General features: G+C 45.2%; 1 protein-coding gene across 1 annotated transcript in view; it reads right to left on the bottom strand.

Moving 5' to 3' along the window:
- CD40 (CD40 molecule) overlaps positions 1–23599 on the bottom strand; it is a 136667-nt gene extending 113068 nt beyond the window's left edge. The window contains exon 1 of the mRNA XM_078651915.1: positions 23465–23599. Coding sequence (XP_078508041.1) covers positions 23465–23515 — 51 coding nt within the window. The 5' untranslated portion in view covers positions 23516–23599. The remainder of the gene's footprint in view (positions 1–23464) is intronic.
- Positions 23600–23815: the final 216 nt, after the last annotated feature.

Below are 23815 nucleotides of genomic sequence, written 5' to 3'. Positions count from 1 at the left end.
AGCTTAAGTTATGTTTATCGCACCATTACAGTGGCAGATTACCAAATAGGCAAAGTAGGCACCGGCCTATGGGCCCCACTCCTTTTAGGGGCCAGCAACAAATCACAATAAAACTGATTTGATATTGAAAGAAAAAACAATTAAGCTTTCATAAATATTGCTTCCAAAAGATAGAAAAAAAAGAATCAACTCAAAGAAATTAAAACTTTACATTAAAAGCTCCATGGAGAAAATTCAGTATCAATGTAATGTACCCATTAACATCTTAAAGTACATAAACCAGAGGCATCAGATTCACATAACAGTTTGTCTCTTAAAAGCTCATCTTCTGGCAGCTGGCAGTGTGTAAAAATAATCGAGTTCATTAGGTATTATTAGGAGATAATATGAGAGGGGGGGGCCCTGAAATTTCAACTGCCTAGGGGCCTCCACAGGTTTTAATCCGGCACTGCACCTTTTGGGCCTATACTAACTTGGTCCATTACATCTAATGTCATAATCACAATCCAGGGTGCATCGACAAAAGAATCCCCAATGCTACACCAAAACACAATGCAAATAATAAAAAACCTTCCAAAAAAGACACAACAAAACAGAATGGATATGCTAGAAGCAGTATCATTCGCCACCCCTTTCAGGCCTTTGTCCAGGTCCTTGGACTGTCAGTGCTTGCAGAGCAGTTCCCTAGTGAATATCGTGTTTGCCAATAGTGTACCAGGATTTTGTGTACTAATGCACTGTTCACTGAATGTCAAGTATTGCTTTTTGGGTCTTCACTCTCCAAAACAAGCAATGCAATAGGTCTCGCATTTACACGAGTTTGAGCTATTGGCGTTGAAAATAACAATGCATTTTATTTTTATTTTCGTTTTAAAAACATAAATAAAAGACATTGACATTTACAATGCCAATAGCTAAAACTTGTGTAACTGTGAGACCTATTGCATTGCAAAGGTAAACAACCTTTACAACGCAACTTTTACCACACAGTGCCTTTACGACGCAACTTTTACAACGCAAACCATTACAACGCATTGCGCTGGGGGGCGCTCTAGGATAGGGAATAGATTTAATTTACTATCCAACACCTTCCCTACTATCCACGGGGACTGGAGTTGGAATAGTAAATTAAATAATTCACTATCCAACACCCAAAAGCACTATGCGTTGTAATGGTATGCGATGTAGAAACCGCGTTGTAAAGGCATGCGTGGTAAAAGCATGCTTTGTAATGTCATACATCCCATTGCAAATGCTTGTTATAAATTAGCCTTAGCTCACCTGCAAATAAGAACAGTCTGGCATGAACCGCCATGCCACGCTCCCTCTGAACAGGAAAACAAGCACTGTGCACAAGTGCACATACCTGTGCCGCAAGTAGGACTTTCAAGGGGACGGGCCTGGCCGGGTAGCTAAAAAGCGACTTCAAATATTGAGTTATTTTCATGCTCAATATTCATGTCTTTGAGGTTACTGACTAAAGCACTGATCGATTTTACAACGTCTGTAAAAACCCTTACAATATGCCATAGCAACCATGCAATCCTTGTTTTCTGTAGGTTTTTTTATGCGTCATATGACTTTTATATTGTTCATACTTTGGATTGAGTCACCTCCAAGTGAATTGAAGTTTGGTGGGGCGGGGAGGGGGGGGGGGGCGGTTTAGGACAGGCAGCACTTGAGACCTCAAATTGACGTGAAGGCAGTGCGAGTTTCTCAGTGCCTGTCAGTGAGCCATAAAGGTGTGCAGGTTACATGCACATCCAAACCTTGGCCTCTCTGCAGAGCGCCCACTGCGATGGGTTCAGATGTGCCAACTGGGATTGGGGGAAGCTATGCGATATGCACATGGAGGATTTTAATAAGATGGGGAAGAAAATGAGTCTTAGCGGCTAAACTGAGTGAGAGAATGCAAACGAAAGTGGTGTGAAGGTGAGAACAGAAGTGACAGACACTCCAAGGACCACTAACATTCCACAGACATTAGTAGTGTTTAAGTAAGTCTCCTATATTCAGAATATGAAGCTGTTACAATTGCAATAGTTCACTACAAAATTACTGCTGTGATTCATGGATCTGATATTTCTAAGAAGTGTTGGCAATGCAATAGGTCGGGCGTGTTTTAGGCCGGGCATATTGCCTAACAAAAAAAACTAACAAAGCAGAGGTGCCCCCAAATACTGGTCATCTATACTAATATAATAAAGAGAGAGCCCAAACCTTTGAGGCGAGTAATCCCAGGAACCACAGCACCAATCACAACACCCAATACAGCGTTGGAAAGGGAAGTTGCAGCAGAAGGACATAGGCTATGCAGACGCCCACCATATACATTTAAAAGGTAAAAGAACCGTGCCAGCAAAGTAGTCCCTTGGGGGCGTGTCTGCGTTGTGCTGTGGACGTGTGCTGGGGGCGTGACAAACGCTGGGGGCGTGTGGTAGTTCCGCCCTTCATGCCATGTCTCATATCGTGTGCTGTGGGCGTGTGCTGGGGCGTGGGCGTGTGCGGGGCGCGGGATTACGGGAAAAAAAAGCGAGCCTTGTACCCAATATTTCATTGTTTTTTCTTACCAGGTTCTGTACATTCCAGCTCCGGGTGTCCACCCTGCTCCCTTTAAATACCCCTGCACCCCATAATCATAACCCACCCTTACTCCTTAAAATACCCCAACACCCTTAAACACTAACCCATCTTAACCCTATAAATATACCCTGTACCCCAAAACCCAAACCTATCCCTAAACCCTAAAAATACCCCTGTACCTCAAAACCCAAACCTACCCCTGAACCCTAAAAGTACCCCTGTACCCCAAAACCCAAACCTAGCCCTAAACCCTAAAAATACCCCTGTACCCCAAAACCAAACCTACCCCTGAACCCTAAGATACCGGTGTACTACAAAACCCAAACCTAGCCATGAACCCTTAAAATACCCCTCTACCCCAAAACCCAAACCTACCCCTGTACCCTAAAAATACCCCTGTACCCCAAAACCCAAACCTAGCCCTGAACCATAAAAATAACCCTTAACCCCAAAACCCAAACCTACCCCTGAACCCTAAAATACCCCTGCACCCCAAAACCCAAACCTAGCCCTGAACCCTAAAAATACCCCTGTACCCCACAACCCAAACCTAGCCCTGAACACTTAAAATACCCCTGTACCCCAAAACCCAAACCTACCCCGAACCCTAAAAATACCCCATACCCCAAAACCCTAACCTAGCCCTGAACCCTAAAAATACCCTTGTACCCCAAAACCCATACCTATCCCTAAACCCTAAAACTACCCCTGTACCCCATAACCCAAAACTATATCTGAACCCTTAACATACCCAAACTCCCCAAAACATATACCTCAGTACCCCAAAACATATACCCCTATACCCATACTTACCTGATCCAAACATTAAAAAAAACATGCTTTTACCATTCATGCATTTACAACGAATTTCGTTGTAAATGTATGCGTGGTAAAAGCATATAAAATGTAATGCAATGCGTTATAATGGTATTGCGGAGTCATCCTACTTTCGTAATGAAAGTATGCGGAGTGATGGTATGTGGAAAGAAAGTTGCGGAATAATGGGTGTTTACCCTCCCCCGGTAAGTACTTTGGTGGCACGGCGGCCCACACCGCCAGTAACATACTCATATTTTTTCACCGCCGATTTGAAAAATGCACAGGTCTCTCTCATTGATGGCCAGCACGGACATACACTTTTAGACACACCTCTCGCCACAAGTTCTAGACTTGCGAACTTTAGAGCTGGGGAGCTGCGTTTGAATCTCGGCATCAGCTCAACATCCTGTAATTCCAGGCAAATCGCTTTCTCTCCCCGTGCCTACCACAAATGAATGTGTTCTTCTGTAATGTAAATTGTGCTCATGCCATGTTGTCGAGTTTGCGCTATATAATATTGCAAGGAAAAATAAAGTAGGGAAACTCGAGTTCACATACTACTAACCGCGCACTCTTAAGTGCATCAGCAGTGCACTGAGAATCGGAGCGTTTCACAGGCCTGTCACAGATAAGAAATGGTATCAAAATGAAATCCTACAAAACAATATACTACTGGCCGCCAGCAATTCATACCCTGACAACGTCGGCACGGGCTGTTAATGTTACATAAATCCAGATTTTAGTTGACATGTTCAAGGCCACAACCGTACTTATATAGGACATGCCTCCTTGAAAGGATCCTTGTTCCACTTCTTTTCCTCTCATCTTTTAGAGGCATTCACAGTCCCATGTGCACTTTTAAATGCTGCACCCACCCTACGTCTCCCCAAAATCCCCGACGTCGCCCCTCTCCCCAAATCCGATTAGGTGTATCATCTGTTTTATTCGGTTTGCAAAAGTGATTCTGGGAAAATCTAAAACACGCCCAGAGCGCATTCCATTCGTAGACGCCGAAGTGTGCGTTTGAAAAGACTTTTATAAACAAACAGCATAGGCAATACCCAGCAGCACATGATATAAAGGCGCATCACAAAAGCTATGTTGCTGTTGGCACGAGACGCTCACGAGTGTGCGCGAGGTCACTTGGTGGAGACCCACTGAGGGCTGCGTGAAGGCTGCAGCCAGTGCACTGTCAGCACTTTACATGTGAAAGCGAGAGGAAGGGACAAGGGTTGAGTTTTAGCTGGGAGCAGCCCATGGGAGACAACAACATAAGGCCAGGCAAGACGCGTCACGAGGCTGTAAATTATTTCAAAAACGTTTTGTGTGTTTGTCTCCTGCCCGAGACGCTCAGGAGTGTGCGCGAGGTCACGGGGCGGAGGCCCACTGAGGGCGGCGTGAAGGCTGCAGCCGGTGCACCGTCAGCGCTTTACATGTGAAAGCGAGAGGAAGGGACAAGGGTTACGTTTTAGCTGGGAGCAGGCCGTGGGAGACAACAACCTAAGGCCGTCAAGACACGTTGCGAAGCAGTAAATTATTTTTAAAAACGCTTTTGTGTGTCTCCTGTCTGAGCAGGGACGGCGCTTCGGCCTCTGAGCAGCACTGGCACACAATGGAAGAAAGAGGGGCCCGACTGGGGGAGGGAGAGAAAGCAAAAGCACGCCATGCGCGCGTTGTGCTGAAACGCTAGGACCCGTACGCGTGCACATCTCTTGTCCGTACGCATACATATCTCCTGTCCGTACGCGTGTACATATGCTGTCCCCCTTCGGAAGAAAAATCGACGACAATAGATCTCACAAGCGAGCAGCGCATGCGCGGGGCTGAGCCATCAATGCTCACGTCGCCAAGAGATGAGGGACTGAATCCCAAATACAGTAGGACACAAACCAAAAACGTCTAATAAATGTCACTGTCCAATGAAAACTCTATCTCAGAGCAGAGGTCTTTATTTAATACAAGATGTACAATAGTTAATATTATGATATGCATGACGCATAATCAAAGACGACATTGCAAAGTTTACAGATTTCGATCCTGTAAAGGGTTCAACATGCAAGCTTAAACAATATGCTAGTTTAAGGGTAGTCCGAGGGATCGGACTCAGCAATTCTCGGGACTGGCTGGATTAAAATACAATGTCCCACTGGTGAGTTTGGGTAAACAACCATTACGACGCGGTCATAACACCGCAGTAACATTACAACACGGATTTTAGAACGCAAGTCGTTTCCACGACTTGCGCTGGAGGGCGCTCTAGACTAAGGAATAGTGTGATTTACTATTCCAACACCTTCCCTAATGTACGTAGGCTGGAGTTGGAATAGTAAATCATACTATTCCTAAGTCCAGCACCCTACAGCGCAGGTCGTGGTAACGACTTGCGTTGTAAAAGCTGCGTTGTGATGGTACTGCGATGTTATGTACCGCATAGTACCATCATACATCCGTGAGTTTGTGCCAGACGGAATATAACAAAGCATATTTCATGAATATGAAATGTCTGGCCTTTGCCTTAGTTTCTCCACTGCTTTACGTTGGATACTTATTTTAATAGGTATTTAATTATGGCAAGCAAAACAAAACCCACTCGCTAAAAAAATCTGGGAAAATAAACAGGCTAGAAATGGATTGCTGAGTGGGATCAGAAACTGAAAAGAAATCAGTTTACTTGGGTTTGAGGTTAAATGCTGTCCATTCTGTAACCAAATTCGCGCCATCTGCACGCCCCAGCAAGGTTCATGAGGCAAATGGAACATTACAATGGAATAAACCCTAGAGGTTTCCACCCAAGCATGTCCCTTTTAGAGAAATGTATAACAAGAATAGTTGGTTGTGGTCTTTTCAGTGACAGTGGTATTATGGATTCAGACACACCCACAGTGAAAGAGATTGGTTGGCACATACTGTCAACAATGGGCACTCTACATTTGGGTGAGTGTGCCAATGACATTTTAAACCAAGTAAACACCAGAAGACTATGTCACAGGAAGGTAGTTCACTGATTCCGAACACAGCCTCGTCTGCCCTAGTCAAATGAATGAGCAGACTTCTGTTACCACGTGTTTAGGCTTAAAAGAAGAAACACTTTAGTTCCTCTTGGTTGCAGAATGGGTGATACAGGCTCCCACAAAACCATGCAGTGTTTCAAACAAAATTCTTTAAGCCATGCCTAATGAATTGTGGGTCAAGGTGCACGCGAGATGGAAATAGTGCAGGTATAAATGGGCAGGTAAAGTAGCGTAGGTGCACCACACGATGCAGCGGGTCTCCAACCCTTTGAAGATGTAGGTGATTCCTGTGGTTCTCAGGTTCAGCCTAGCGGGGAGGTGCTTCAGAATCGTGTTACTCCTGGGCAGACTCTCTCCCTAACAATTCCCTAGTCTTTCTCTAGAATGGCATTTCTCACAGCATCAAGATCTGGACTACGGTGTCACAGACAAGCACCTACAGCTGGATAGAACCGTCGCTGAGTAGATCTCCAGAGAAAGCAGCCCATGCAACCAAAATGGTTTCAGAGAATGCAGTAATTCAGACAGGTCTCTGAGACAAATATGGATAGCAGCCTAGAAAGCACAGTAGGGTGAAACTCCTATGGAGTACCTGTGGTGCAGGTCTCTGGACTGCTTGATGGATGGGTAAGAGGCGTTAATGTGGCCTCAACTCTGATGACTGACCCATCATCTAATAAATCTGTCAATTTCACCTCGCTTTACTGGGCCTAATTCAGCACAGTCTTTTTATTTACCATACGTAACAATAACTGCGCTACACTCCTTCAGGAGGGAAAGACCCCAGTTATGGTGAACAGATCAAATTTTTACAAGCGGTTTGGTCAGTCTTTCTGGAGGAGTGTAACTAAATATGTCTGTGCCCCTGTGTGCCAATCAGCTGTCACCAACCATCAGTCTGGTAGGTGGGCACTAGTCAGCCTTGACGGGGATGGCCTTGTCAGCCTTGACGGGGATGGCCCATGCCTAATTTAAGCCAGTGATTTCCGGTGCTCAGCAGTAGAAGTTAATTGTCAACACTGGCGCTTGTGACAGTCTCCCACAAGGAGGCACTGTCCGGCTAATTTAGAGATGATCGCAACAACAGTTAATTATTAATTCAATATCCATAAAAAATTTCTATTACTTGCTGCCCAAGCCATTCTTATTGCTTTGGGGGCCTGGAATAGTCTAAATTGTCACACATGTAGGAGTGAGATGGGTAGTAGTTGTGTTGCACCTATCATTGGCAGCACTGGCAGGGACAATGTGTAGTGCAAGCTGCAGTGGGCTCCTGATGAGAGCTCTGGCACTTATTTTTTTTTAACAAATTAAGCACTGGTATGGCCATACTTTGGAAGTACCCTGAATAAAGCAAAGTATGTGAATTTGCAGAAAGAGCAGAAAAAATAGCCAGTAGCACCCTTACTGAACCAGGAAGTTTTGAGACCACTGAGGGGCAGTGTGTAGCACAATTTATAATGCACAAAAAACCAAGTCAGCAGATCACGTTTGACAATCACTGACCTCATATTCAGGTTCAGAGGATATAGACAAGATCTCGGTCAATGTCCTATCCTGTGATGCTGACCAGTGAGCCGAAAACAAAAAAGATGTACATATTAAACACTGACAGAAGTAGCAAGAAGTTTCTTAACCCCTTCGCTGCAGGGTGTTTTCCCCCGCTGTGCGAGGGGAGGGGGGCTGCGCGCGGCGCCGTGTGCTTGTGATGAGCTCGGCTCGTCTTGAGGCACAGTGCAGCTGCGTCACAGCCACACCCGTTTTGGAACGCTCAGCACAGCGGGGAAATTATCCCCGCGTGTGTGAACGTTCCAATGGTCGCAGCTCAACCGTGCCTCATGACGAGCTGAGCTCGTCATGAGCTTAGTAGAGGTTAAGAAGTAAACACCTTTGACTTTGTACCCACTGTAGAAATACTGTGGATGCTCATGGACCAGTGAGCTAGAAGGATGAGATAACTGCCCAACTTACACCTTTGTGATTAAAAAATCTTCCAGAAAACAGAAAAGAGCAGAGGAGAACCTTTCTCACGTTCATTAGTATCAAACACTTTCCATCAACTCTACAAGAAAGTTAACAGAGAATAAAAAGCTGACTATTGGGAAAAGAAAGGAAATCCCTAGGAGAAGAGATAGATGCAATGGGATGCCACCAAGACCAGGCAGTCAAAAGTGAAGGAAAAAAAAGTAGCGTAGAGTCTTTAACCACAACGAGTAGTACAATATGAGAGGCATGTTAGAAACAATGACCATCGTCCCATGGCTAGTGAGAGGAAATCAAGCGCTGCAAAGACATTGCCAAGTAGAGAAGAACTAAACCAAGTGAAACTCATGCAGGTCCCACCAATGCCCCAGTGGGGAAGAAATCGAAAAAAAGATTGAGGTGAGTATTAAAATAGGGGGATAATTGCATAGGCTTGTATTGCAATATTAACATTAACATAGCACTTACTAACCAATGAGGGGGACTGAAGCGCTTAAATACTTGGGTAGCATGTTTTTTTAATTATGAATCTGTATGAGTAATTATGCTAGTACAGTAAATACTATTTACAACTTTCTTTAAGTTTTTTTATAACACTATTCATCCTAGTGTAGCGTCAAAGCGATTTAAATTACACAAACGTATTAGACAAAATGAATCATACAAATGTAGAAATTAATGTACAGGGGATTTTAGATACTGCAATGGTGGTTACATGGTGGAGGATTCACAGATCATCCACTTGGTCTGGAAAAACTCAAAGTAGGGATTTAAAACATAAAGCAGTGGTTGTCTGTGCTAATTTATTACTACCCTAAAGGAACCTTTTTAAGCAACATCGAAATAACAAAAGATTGAGGCAAAAAACGACATTCTATGCCTTGCAGTTTGCATGCAGCTCCTTGAAGCTGGTTCATAGCTCACTGTGCTATATGAGGAAGACTATAACTTATTAACTGCAAATAAAAAAAATCTTTGACAAAAGCAATAACCCACTGAGATCTACATGCAACAGAAATTTGTGATCTGCCGGTTACAAGTTGAACTTTGCAGCCACATTAACCCTCTATGCTACTTTGTGATGAGCCATATCATGACTAGACAAAACATAGACCTCCCGAGCACGCTAATTAATCAACAGAGTTACCTTACTGTTGTTCTTAACTCCTGAAAATAACTGGGCATACAGTGGCTCTTTGGCTCAGCACAGCAGCAGGCTGGTGGGCAGGGCTACTGGCTGTGCCTAACTCTCACATTCCTCAGGCAGGCAAGACCAGGAGGAAGTCATAAACAAGCATTTGCAATGCAATAGGTCTCGCATTTACGAGAGTTTGAGCTATTGGCAATGTAAATGCCTTTTATGTATGTATTTCCTAAAGAGCAGTGTACTTGAACAAAAACCTTTTTCAGTCTTTTTATATTTTCTTGTAATACTTTATTTTCAAATCCAAATGAAATTTCACAAAAAAAGGCAGTCAATGCGTTTCGTTCAATTCGGCAACAAGCCAAGAGAACTTCTTCAGGGCTCTTTGTATCAAACAAACGGACTCAATAGTCTTTAACATCGGACAATTCACAAGTTGGACAAATATGCAACCATTCGCCAGAAGTCTACCTTCAAATCAGCATTGAGTCTGCGCAATGCACCAACAGTCATAAAGATGAACAGAGGGATAAGTGCCCTCAATCCCCAGTGGGATAACCTCTGCCTTAATACGTGGTCGCCTACGCCTCCCAAATAAACACCATCCGAAGGCTGACTTGGGGGAGGGGAGAGTTAAAGGGGGGTACAAACATTTTTCCTTGTCATATTTTTGGCAGTCTAATCTATCTACACAAAATTTGGCAGAGACATAGCATGTTGAGTCTACTCTTGGTTTTCTCAATTTCTTGCAGTCCTGTGAATTTCAAGGGTGGGCGAGGAAAGTAGTGTTAATTTGCTAACACATTTGGCACTGTTTGATGAACTTTGGCAGATATTTAGCAGTTTTAGATTTATGTAGGGTAGATCAATTTTTGAGCAGACTTTTTGGAAGTTGCAAAGATACATTGGAGTGCTTTTCAAGGTTCATTCACTAATAATTTGTGCACAGTGGAGGTTGGTTGGTCACAGCGGGTTGAGCACAGGGCCTGGTCCTTTGGCAGGTTAAGAGCAGGATCTGACCACAGCAGGGATTGAAAATTTTGTCTTTTGTTAAAAAAAAAAAAGTTCATTTAAAAAACAGTAATAAAACAACATATAGGACTGGCTCAAAAACATCATACCACTAAATTCGCCAGTTGTGGCATTCAGTGCACACAAGACAACAATAACTTGCCAACTTGCCCCATCAACCATGCTTAAAACACCATCTTGGACCAAACCAGAACCATGATATGTGACGTGAGTTTTGGTGTGCGTTGTGTACATTACTAACAATAAATGGCAAATTTCAGTAATTTGAGAAGTTTGAGCCAGAACCATAACTCACTTTTTTAACGAAGGTAAATACATATTTGCATACGCATTTGACTGTGCAATATTCTGTTTAGTATCACTGATGGGTGTGAGGAGGAGTCATAACTCACAAGAGGCGAAGCCTCAAGAAGGTCTGTTTCCTTCAACAACTGTAAACAACGCTTTTCTAATGTAAATGTTACTGTAATGTGTTAATAAACTTGATTTTGAAATTTACACTGCAGTACTATATGAGTGAATGTGGGTTTATTAGTGCAGTTGTTCTAAATAACAACTTTTCCTCTGCAAATTAGTTATCACCCCAACTTGGGGTGTAGTAAATCATCAATGTTTGCAATCAGACCTGCAGGCATAAACCCTTGATACATTCTGTTCCAAATCGCAAATAGGAGAGGTACGCTCCATTCATGCACGTGTCTATTCACGATTTAGAAAGAATTAAAAAAACCTTAAACAAGGCAAAAAGAATATTGTGATTTATTAAAGAGATTTTGTACTTTAACCCCTTGCGTGCTGCCGTCGGCCGACGGAAGCACTACCTAGCTAGTGCTGGCCGACGGAGCCCCGCCCACCCTTTAGTACGCCCGCACCACGGCGGAAAAACCGCTGTGGTTAAGGCGTTAAGACAAGCATGTATACATATATACAGGGCTTAAGGTCAGCCGGGTCCTTCCGGTGCTCAGCACCAGCAGTTCTAAACAGCAGGTGCTGAGATGAGTCCCTATCGGGCTCTCCATTTTTGCCCTAAGGCTGGGAAAAAAAAAATCTTAACTCTGCAGCAGTACCACCCTTCACGGCCTTTGAGGTAACTTCAAAGAGACTCGTAGTTCTTTTTCAGTCTCATTTCAGAACTAAAGCATTTTCAATATGCTGCTATACAGCGAAGCCATAGTTGTTGCTTATTTAGCTTACACAACTAACAACCATTGGCAAAGCCAACAATAGCCCTGACTTGTAGGTGTAATGTTACTTGATGCATTGTATAACTGGATGCAATGACAGAAGCAGCAATATACCAATCCAGCGGCACATTATGCTAAGCATAGATTTTTACCTTGCGTATTTTTAAGCTACGCCCTTAATTACATTGGCCACGTCCCTTTGAGAGCCCCCCTTGTTTTTTTCATTCCACTTAAAGCCATATATATATATCAAGACAGACTGGGTCTGTCGAAACGCGTCATGCTGGGGCACTGGCCAGGACTGACTGGATGCTATTAAATAAAAAGCACTAAGAAACTTTATTAGAGTCCCTCGAGTGGTTCGTACCTGTAATTGCTGCGCTGGAGTATGTTGGCGTACTGCAGGATTTCGTGATATATATATATATATATATATATATATATATCTTCAAAAAAAACTTGCCAAGTTTCCCACCCTAGTTTCCACAGCACAGAGGGAGTCCACAACGTTTTTCTCCTTTCTTCAGGTAATGTATTGCATTATTTTACACCGTGTGCAAACAGAACAGGACGGTCGACGCGTTTCGGCTGTTGCCTTCGACTGGACCAATATATATATATAGACACACAAACAGAAGCACGCACACTCTCTGCAAAAGCCCTTTACTGGTGGCCCCGCCAATTTTATGTGCTACCCATTCATTGTATTCCCTCAAAAATTCATTCCTAAGGAATCCATTTGCTCGCCTGCAATGCAAGTGGCAGCATTGTCTTGATGACGTACACAGTCACCTGAAAAAGTGTGCACTTCGATGCCAAAGCAGTTTATTTATTTATTTTCTTCCCAATATTTTTTGCATATATTCACGAAAATAAAGTGCACTCCTTACATTATTTTCTTCCCAATAATTTTTGCATATATTCACGAAAATAAAGTGCACGCCCAGACCTACTCCATAATGCGGGCGGTATTGAATGATTAAAGTGTTTATTTACTATTACCCTCCCCTTCTTCTGCTGTCTTTATACTGCCAGCAGCGTCGTTCAAGGCTTCTCTCTGCTCTCAGGCTTCTACTATCACCCTCCACTTCTCCCGGGACCTGGAGTGAGTCAGCAGGTCTCTGTCGGTGGGTTGTCCTCCTCACGTGCTCCCCAGCTGTCAATCTTCTGGAAAGTCCCCGGCCAGAGCTCCAGGTGCAAGGAAATCCCCCACGCGCGAGAATGAGGAACTAAAACAAACGTCGCAACACAAACACCAGCCCCGCCCCCTGCGCGATAAGCACGTGGTGAGGTCACGGCTGGCCGGGGAGAGACGCCACTACATAACAGATGACGACAGCGGAGACACTGGTGGTAGTAAGGTTCCCACTATCTCCCGCCGCGAGCCGAAAAACACGAAAACACCTGTGTGCGGTTTAAAAGGGAAATATCGCGTGATTCTGAGTAGCAGCTGCCCCAACAATACCTAGTCTAATTTGTTTTATGTAGTAAATATTACTCAGCATGGATGATACTTTGTAAACGCCCCCCAGATCCATAAGTGATGTGTATTTACAGTGCTATGATGTCCTAGCCTGTGACGAAAGCATAATATTCATGAACATGTAAGTCATTAGTTTAAAAAATATATTACACACAGTATAAAACAGGCTGCACACAGTATGATTCATGCTGCTGCAAAATGTACAAAAAGTTTCGGCATTCTTGAGCTTTCACTGTTTCCAAAAGTTACATTCTTAGTAATACGCAAAAATACTGTATCATAGTTCAAACCACCTTTATGGGTTTCCATTAAAAGGACCATTCTAGAACTGGTAACACCCTTACACGTCCTCCCAAAAAGAATGATTCTGGAACCATGATGCATGAAATATTTCTATTAATTAAATCCTATACCTTTAGATTGGCTGATTAACCAACTATTTACGTGTGCACTTCTTGCAGGTAGCAGACACCCTGGAGAGAAGGCTTGTTTCTTCTTCAGCTATCTGTCTATTCTCTTCTTTAACTGTACAGGAGACCACCCCCTTCCCTTTCAACCCAAGGCAACTCAAGGTCGGCAGGAACCCTTGAATTTTTAACAAAAGTAATGGAATTTTCCTTTTGGTACATTTAAAAAAGCGTGGGATTGTGCTTACCAATAGATTCCACCCACTGCAACCTGTACAAGCACTACATAATGTTACTTTATATTTATGCAGTGAACTTAGCTCTCAACTCCTGTATGGCTTCTGGGCACCACAGAGATCACATGTTCATGCAATTCTCCTAAACTGGTAGCACCCAGTTGCAAAAACTAGGGCGAGGCTATTTCGAAAGGCGTTCTCCCTGGGCAAACACTTCTCTCTTGACAAATGCATGTTTTAGTTGAGAACCAGTTTGGAGTGCTATGCTCCTCTGACTGAGCCATGGGGTTCTTTTGAGATATAGTGTGTAAATGTAACCGCTAATAAGCTATTCTGCTTTGCTATAGCACTGTAGGCAGCCCGCAAATACATGGTTGTCAGACCTGGAGCAATGAGGTGCATCTATAGCAACCTCACAGTGATGCATTTCCATTTTAAACAACTTACAGTCTTAAAGTTCCCAGTAGCATGAATTATTTGACCCTCAAGCAAAATTAAAAATTGGATTTTTGGAGTTCAAACTCCCCTTACAACAGGGCCATAGTTCATGCCTTTAATTGCACCAGCTCTGGCCTCTTGTAAAAGCCAGTAATGTGCCAAGTGTCAGTGCTGTTGCCATTTGCAGTGAGGAATATATAGGAACATCTTCAAGGTTTGAAGACAAAAAGATCTACCTCATACATCTTCATTGTGCTACGGTACCATGAAAGGCAGGAATCTATAATTTCACATAGGTTTTTTCCAGTGTGGATACAGCACTCAACCGAATCACTTGTGGACCTCGCTCCCTCCATGTGATCTCCTTCTCCTCACAGGGCCCACTAGTCTTAAGTCCGGCAGACTCTAGCGCTACAGATTCCAGGCTAGTGTTTATGATTCTCCTGGGTGATGTCCCCTCACCCAACATGGCTTACCGACAGACCATTAGTTCCCAGTTATGGTCACAACTTGCATAACTCGTGCTGAGCTTCTCCACGCTGATGTACATCTTCAGTTTGACAATTTGAGAATTTCAACCTCCCCATTTTTAAAAATCTTTTTCCAGGCACAAATGTGATTTAGGGGCCCGATGTAGGTCGGTCGGTAACGGCCGAAAATCGGTATTTTCGGCCGTTACCGACCGGTATTCAGTAAACGGTATGTAGGGCCACATATTTTACAGAATCGGTAAATTTACCGATCGGTAAATTTACCGATTCTGTAAAATACCGAATCGGTATTTATACCTAATCGGTAATTTTGATATGTAGGTGGGACTCTTCTGAGTCCCACAACCCTTACCGAATCTGTATTTTACCATCAAATATATTTGATGGTAAAATACCGATTCCGGTGTGCATGCACATGTGTGCATGCACGCCTGTGCCATATGACAGGCAGACCTGCCCGGTATGCCTGCCACATGGCCCCCGAATCTTTTTTGGGGGTGCTAGAGGGTGTCAAAGTGACACCCCCTGCACCCTTGTCATAATCTGTATTTACCGATTCGGTAAATACCGACCGGTAATGCCCCATTCATTCCTATGGGCTTCAAAGCCCATAGGAATGAATGGGGCATTACCGGTCGGTATTTACCGAATCGGTAAATACAGATATTTACCGATTCGGTAAAAGGAACATCTGGATGTTCCTACATATCCACCCCTTAGATTTACCGATTTTTAATTACCGAATCGGTAAAATTCGGTAATTAAAAATCGGTAAATCTATTTTACCTACATCTGGGCCTTAATGTCTCTGTCTTGAAGTTCTTGTTCTGGGTGTTCTCCACTTTTAAGTGCCCATACCACTGTCTTGCTTTTCCTCCAGAGAGTAGTCAATCACAGCAGAAGTGTCTCCCAAACACAGACCATGGGAGTGCTTAAAGGATCACATCACACCTTGATGTCAGCCTCAATGAGCAGTGCTTAATTTAAGCCAGTGGTTTTGGTGCTCGGCACCGGCATCAAATTGTCAACAACGGCTTGTATAACATTCTGCCACATGGTGGTGCTGTTTGTCTAATTTAAAGACAAGCATAACAGTTGTTTGTTAATGCAATATACCTTAAAAATGACCAATACCTGCCTTCCAAGCCATTCTTATAGCTTAGAGTGGCATTGAATAGTCTGAATTGTCACACTGGTGGAGTGTGGTGATTAGTAGTTGTGTAGGGGCTGTCATTAGCAGTGCTGGCAGGGGCAATAAGAGGTGCAATCTGTAGTGATCTCCTGATGAGGGCCCTTCACTTATTTTTTCACAAATTAAGAACTATTTAAGCACATAAACATAGTGAAATGTTTATCAAAGGGCTGCAAAGTCCCCCCAGCCCTACTCTCTGTGATTCTCTTATCAGCCCCATTTCCTTCCTGAGATGTGCCCAGGCCCCTTTGACCAGAGGTCTCTCTTTAGCATCAAAGATCACATTTTGAACTATACTGAAAAGTCACCTGGCTCTTCCTTCCCCAAGTATGGGTGTCCCATCCAGTTCTCAGGAAAGTACCAATTGACAAACCTGTCTGGGGGTGGGGACTCCTCTACCCCACAAGCTCCACCAGCAAGCCCTGCGTCTCCCAAAATAGAATCCAGAGACTTCCATGTACCGTGCCCTTCAAAGGAACACTGTTGGACTTGGCCCTTTTTCCTGAAATTTTTCGCTTTTCGCTTCCCCTAATTCTGGAGGCCCCCCCTTTGTAATGTAGTTGTATAGGCCCTGTGAGGTTAAAATGCCCTGGGTAATGTCAAAATCAATGCTAAGGTGCAGGTGCCCTCTACCCTCAACATGGCTGCCACTGACCCCTGCTACTGCAGCGTGGTCTTGTCAGGCGCATTCTAGTAGCCAGGAGCTGGCTGGAACCCTTAAACAATGTTGCGATGCCAGCCTGCCCATAGCTAGAATGAGGGAAGCTCCTGGAACCTTCTAGAACAGGGGAGGTGACACCAACTGCCACTGCCAACTGCCAACTGTCGCTATATAAGGAAAGGGAGGGAAACTTTCCAGTCAGTTGGGGCATCACTGACCTGGGGAACCCACGCAGGAGATGTAGGCGGTAGGGCCTAGTCAGGGACTTATGCCACTGGGAGTGACAGGGCTTAGGTGCTGCCTCTTAAGTTGAGTGAGGTACCCTGAACTAACCCACTAATCTGGCCCGGCGGGAGGGGAACCCAGGGACCATCTACAGTGCCCCTGAGAAGTGCTGTCCTTTTTCCACAGAGCGCTACAAATAGAGACTGTGGCTGTGAAACCTGTGTACCTGCGCTGCCCTGCCTGGACTGCTTCTGCGCCCCTCTGGTGCTAGCTAAAGCGCTCTCGCTTAAAATCCCCCACAGCGCTGGCCAGGCGGAGACAGAGTGCCCCAGAGCGCTGCCTCCCCGGAGCCCTGATTGGGGTACTCACCGCAACTGTGAGGGAAACTGCAGAGCCTTCCAGCCCCGACATCACCTGTCCGGCGGCCCCCGGCAGGAAGAGAGGGCCGCCGCTGATATCCCCGTCGTCCGCCCGGATCCCAGGAGGGCCTTCCCGCCACTGCCAACATCGTCGCGGCAGCCCCACGATGTCAGGAGGGGGCCGCCGCAGTGTCGTAGCGGGCCGCGTTAGGCCCTGAAGCAAGAATACCCCCATCACATGACGGGGGACGCCAGCCGTATCATCAGCCGCGCCCTCGTCCATCGCCGTGCAGCCATTGGCTGCCGTTGCCGCGCCCTCAGGAGCGGCTCTGCTATTGGCCGCTAAGGCCAAGTCCCTCCTGTGTTGCCTCCTGATTGGTTCCCGGGCCGTGGAGGCTGTGGAAGGCCCGGGAACAGCTTGTCATCATCGGAGGGCCCTGAGAGAGTGCAAGGCCCCCCCCCACCCACCGGCGGAAGCCCCGAAGGGGCCCAAGGAGATTCCTGAGGCCGTGTGAGGCCCCTGGGAGGGCCGGAGCCCGCCCCTCCCGCCAGAGAGCACCGCAAGGGCCCGAAGGGGCCGAAGATTAAGGTAACTCCCCGGGGAGGCGGGCGGGAGGTCAAGAGGAAGAGCGGGGCCCACCGAAAGAGCCAAGTGGGAACCCCGAGGCCGCCCCTCCCTGGGAGAAACGATAGTTGGGCCTTGTCGGCCCCCCAACCCCCTCTGATAATACCTAAAGTGCTGGATGGGGCCCCGTTGGCCCCATGAGAGACCCGGAACTGGGCCTGAGCCTAATTGAGGTTTACCCCCGTGTTGGGGGAGGAAATGGATGTTCTTCCCTGCCCCTAGGCAGGACCTAAAAGTACTACTGTCATTGGGCTGTTTCGGAGGTCCCAGGGGCCACAGTTTACTTGCCAGATGAAATGTTTTCCTGGCTTTATTAAGTAAATGTCACCTGTGTCCTAAAGGGTTGGGGATACTAGTGCCTTCACTATGAGATGTTTTACTCTTAGCCTTATGCCTGGCTTGTTTTGGATTAAATGAAATACTCCTTATTGCCTGATGAAATGTTGATGCCGGTCTGACTTGCATTGGCCTGTCTATCTTACCTAAAGAAATGTTTTGCTTCTGCTAAGGAAAAGTTTCAGATGCATGAGCCAAGTTTAAATGTTTAAGGAAATGCTCTTCCGGTGTTTCATGTAATGGGTTTCCTATGTACAATGAAATGTTTTATTCCTGCCTAAGGTCAGGATTATTCGGATCTGCTGAGGTGTTCCTTCTGGATGCAATGCTTATTCCCGCATAATGGAGAGGTTGCCTGCTCTACCCTAAAAGGTTTTACTCCGGTGTAAAGAAGTGTCTAAACTCCTGGCTAGTGCAGTGTTTCCTGGAGGCCGTTAGTTGGATGTATGACATCACAACGCATACTTTCACAACGTATGCCTTTACAACGCGGTTTTCACAACGCATGCCTTTACAACGCATAGTGCTTTGGGGCGCTGGATAGTGAATTGTTTAATTTACTATTCCAACTCCAGTCCCCGTGGATAGTAGGGAAGGTGTTGGATAGTAAATTAAACCTATTCCCTATCCTAGAGCGCCCCCCAGCGCAATGCGTTGTAATGGTTTGCGTTGTAAAAGCTGCGTCATAATGGCACTGCTTAGTAAAAGTTGCGTTGTAAAAGTTGTCTCCCCCGTTAGTTACTCAGGGAAATGGTTACTGCAGTGCACTGCAACGTTGTTGCTCTAATGAAATGCTGGAATGAAGATAGAAATGCCTAGTGTATCTATGCTCATTTTACTTCAGGCACTGCTTCTTCTTGCCCTACTGAAGTTCGCCACACATGGTAAATGAAAGGTTTACTGCTGGGCAATGCAGCGTTTAAGTTCCTTGAATGAAATGGTTATGCGTAGTTAATGAGGAAGTGCGGAGCTCTACTCGAAGCGATTGCTGACGCGCTCACTCCTGCTTAAAGACATGGTTCTTCTTGCTCAATGAATTGGGTGTTCCCATTTGATGGAATGTTTATTTCTGCCTCAAGGAAATGCTCATTTACCGTAGGCAGTGTTTATTTTTGCCTTGATGAAATGCTCTGCATATGTTTAATGAACTGTTCTTTTGCCTCATGAGAGGTTGCCTGATTTTCCCTAAAGTGTTTAGGCCTGCAAAGGAAGTTGTTGACTCCAGGTCTACAGTAATCTAAGGTACTGCTTACTACGGGCTAATGAAATGTTTTACATTTAATTAAATGTTTTATTCTTTAATGCACTGCTTATTCCTGCTGAAGGAAATGTTTTACTCGTGCAAAGGAGTTTAATGAAATGTTCACCCTTGCTTGGTGAGAAGCTAATTGATTTGCCTACTGAACAGGTTACTCACCTGAAGTCCTGTGGACTCTTGCTACAGGATTTGCTCATCCTTGCCTGATGAGCTGGGTGTCCATGCTAATTCTCTAATGAAATGTTATTGTAACATGTTAAACTGATTATTGAACTGCTCCCTTTTCTCCCCTCCTATGAAATGCTTTGATGAGTAATTGATACTGTGATTTTCCACTCCTGAACCTAAATCTTATATAAAAGTTATTTGATTTTTAATCAAACTCACTGGAGTGGCGTCAGTCATTGCGTGCCTTTTATTGTCTCAGTGGTTGCATGTGCTGTGTAGTCACTTAACACCTAAGCTTTCGGGTGCCTACCTGCTCGTGCCAGGCTACCCCCGGGGAACCCAGCACTTGCACACAACCTCACCCGCTGACTCTCATGTAAGGTACCCTTTCACAATCATATATACATTTGAGCTCATACATGCAACAGTGTGCGCTGACTGTCATGTACAGTGCCACTTCACATACACACATAAATCCCAGTGCGCACAAAGAACTATGCACACTGATATTTATGTAATGTGCCACTTCACAGTCACACATACATTCTAGTTCCCACACGCAACCATGTGCACTGTCCGTCACTGCATACAACCCAGTGTAGGCCTTGGGTGAGTTAAGCGCATGGCAGTGGACGTTTACATGAGTGAGCTAGAAGGCCCCACTCCAGTGACACAGGTAAAACGGCCAGTTCACTCTACTAATTGTTATTATTGATAACTCTGTATGCTGCAACCACCGCACTTGTGCTATTGCGGCAGCCTTTAACCACTCAAGGGCAGCGCTATAGGCACTCGGAGCACACACATGATCTATGTTAGTCTGTGGCCAAAACGTTGCTAACAAGGATCCAGATATTACTGCATCTGGGACATTTAGGGTTGGGGTACACGTCAATTATGATAAACAGGACTTTTCCATCCCAACCATGGGTGTCACCTACCTTGTTCTAGAATTGCAGGCTCCATTTCTGTAGCATAGTTATTGCTGGTTGGCAGTATATAATAATAAGTACTGTCAAAGCAAATACGTCTTGCCTATGAGACCAATTTGCTTTGCCAATTTTTTTAGCTGATCAGTGTCAAAGTGCAAGTGCTCCTTGTATAAAGTGTTATGGTAATTGGTTGTCCATAATTGGTATGTTTGTCTTACTGGTAAAGTCCCCAGTAAAGTGCACTGTGTGTGCCAGGGCTGGTAATGCTAATGCTATTAGTGGGCCTGCAGCACTAATTGTGCCACCCACACAAGTAGCCCTAAAAAGAGGTCTCAGCCCTGCCACTGCAGTGCCTGCGCGCAGTTTGTTAACTGCCTTGTTCTCCTGACAAGTGCACCCACTTACCAGGCCTTACCTTCCCTTTTTATGCACATCAGACACCCCTATAGTAGGCCCAAGGTACCCTCCTGAACAGGGTGCCGTGTATGTGAAAGGTAGGACATGTACTGGGGTGTGTACCATGTCCAGACAGTGAAATAATGCCAAATTCGTTTTTCACTGTTGCAAGGCTATCTTGCCCATAGGACAGAATGGGGAATGCTGTGTCGCATATTTCCAGTATATCTCCTCATAGGCATGGCAGAAATGGAGTTTAGTGTGCCTGAACTCAGAATTTAATAATACATCTTTTTGTGGAGATGGTTTTTAAATTGTGTGCTTAGAAACCACGCTTTTAGAAGACTTAAAGGCATTTAGGGGTATAAGTGTGAGAGCTGAAATCCCTGAACTCAAGACTGAAATCCAAACTGAAAAAGCATTGAACCTACTTGGTTATCAAGAGGAACCTCTGCCAAAGAAGAACAGCTGAAGAGACTGAAGAGAAGAACTGCCCTTGCTGTGTGTTCTGGGGCTGGCCTGCAGTTTGCTGATTTGACTAAGGAGAGGACAAGGGACTTTGCTGTGTGCTATGTCCACCTGCTTGTGGTGATAATGGCTATCCTGCAATTGTGTTGGTCATACTAGTAGTGTTAGTAATGGAGATGGCGTTTCTCATGATGGGGGTCCTTGTGGTGGCAGTGCTGGTAGTGGTATTAGTGGGGTGATACCTGTGGTACTGGTTCTGGTGGTAGTGGTACTGGTAGTGATCATGGCTTTGGTAATTGTGGTGGTGGTGGTACTGGTATTGGTGGTGGTGGCGGTACTGGTGCCATTGTTTGTAGTTGATGGGGTGGTGGTTAGGTGATGCTAAAGGTGGTGGTGAAACAGGTATGGAGCCAGTCAGGTGTGCTCCATACTGGTGTACAATACAGATTTAGACTGTTTACCCCCCCGCCCCCGCCACATAGGAGGGTCACAGTCAGTGCCTTGCTTCCAGGGTAGTACAGTTAGACTGGGGGGGGGGGGGGGGGGGGTAATACTGGTGCGGATGGCGGGTTCCCTGTTTGGGGGGTCCTGGTGCTGGTGGCATTGTTAGTGGCACTGGTGGTGGGGTTACTGGTGATAGTGGTCATACTTGTGGTGGTACTTGTGGTACTGGCTCTGGTACTGATGGTTATTTTACTGGTACTGATAAGTGTCCCTTGTGATACAGCTGATGGTGATGGTTGTACTAGTAGAGGCGAGGTACTGATGGTTGAGGTTTTGTTGATACAAGACCCACTGATACCGGTGGTGATAGTTAGGGTGATAGTGGTGGTGTTATTGGTGTAATGTTATTGGTGATGGGACTGATGGTGCAGTACTGTGGGGGTCATACTGATGGCGATAGTAATGGTGATACTGTTGGTGGTACACATAATGATAATGGAGGGAGCACTGATGGTAGTGGTGGTGATGGTGCTGTTGAAAGAGTGGTAGAGTGGTACTGTGGTGGTGGTAGTGGTATTATTGGTGCAACCATGCCAAGTCTCCCACGTCCATGCGTGATGTGCTGCTCCGTGCAAGGTTTTTTCTTTGAATTCCTGGACTTGTAGCATTATTAAATAGGACTACAAGTCCCAGAATTCAGTGGAAAAGACCTGGAAAGGGGCAGCATTTCACGCGTGGAACTGGCAAACTGGGCAATTATGGTGGTGGTGGTAGTGGTGCTGATGAGGTAGCTGTGCGACAGGTGGTGGTGGTATTACAGAAATTGAGCCAGGCAGATATACTAAATGATGCCTGTTGGCACTAGGACATCTGACTGGGATACAGAGCTAAGGAGAATGGATATGGATATCTTTCTCTCTCTCACTCAGACACTCCAAAAAAACTAAATTAAAAATGCTCTTTCTTTCTCCATTTTCAAGAAATTCTTTATAAATTACTTATATTTTAACACACACACATATCACGGTTATTAAATGAAAATTTAAAAAAGTACCTGCTCTGTACTGCAATGACAAAAGGGTCTGTGTTCTTGCTCACAGGTGACACCTGACACATGGCCTGATGGCACAGCAGAGGCAAAGGAAAAGTGGACTAACACAGCTTCTGCCCAATAAAAACTGTTATCAAAATATTCAACATGTAGGCGGATTCAAAGACCCTCTCTTAAAGTTATTTTTCTGATTGACACCAAAGGTATGTGTCCTGTGCGCAATCAAACTAGACCTCAACAAGGCAGGGCGGGAACACTTCCCTTCACAGTGGGGGAGTAAGTGTACCACTGGTATACGCTTTTCTTGTCTTTCTATTCACTACAGTATGGGTGAGTTTATATGTGCAAGAAAGTAGGGGATTTAAATAAGAAAAAGAAAAAAACTTTCTGTCCTTAGTGTCTCCGGTCCTCGCTTTCGGCACCTTTTGCTCACACCTCCCTAAGTTAATTCCCAGAGCGCCGTGGCTGGCTGGGGACAAGCCTTTATCTAATGCCAGGCAAACAGAAGTCATTCTCGGGGAAATCTTTGTCCACCTACCTGGAGCACAGACAGGAGGGGCAGCAGAGTGGGCACCGCGTGGGTCCTCATAGCTGGGCAAAGAAGCGCAGATTCAATCCTACAGGAACAGACTGCACGCACGGCAAGTTTTCAGCACGGACTGCCCATCCCCTTGGCATGGGAGCAGCACGTTAAAAGGAAACCACCGGGCACCGCCCACAAAGGGGCTGACTCGCAGCAGCCTCTGCCAATCACCGAGCATTCTGATGACAGAGGGAGGGCGGGAGTTGATACTCCACGCCTTGTACTTTGACACCACCAGCTGTACGTCAAGCCCATCGCTGAAGAGGCAATGCCTGGCAATAGCCGTTCACATCTAATGGTAACTAT

The sequence above is a fragment of the Lissotriton helveticus genome, chromosome 7, assembly GCF_964261635.1.
Source record: "Lissotriton helveticus chromosome 7, aLisHel1.1, whole genome shotgun sequence".
Lineage (NCBI taxonomy): Eukaryota > Metazoa > Chordata > Amphibia > Caudata > Salamandridae > Lissotriton > Lissotriton helveticus.
The sequence above is the reverse complement of the archived record's forward strand: the minus strand, read 5'-3'. Positions and strand labels throughout refer to the sequence as shown.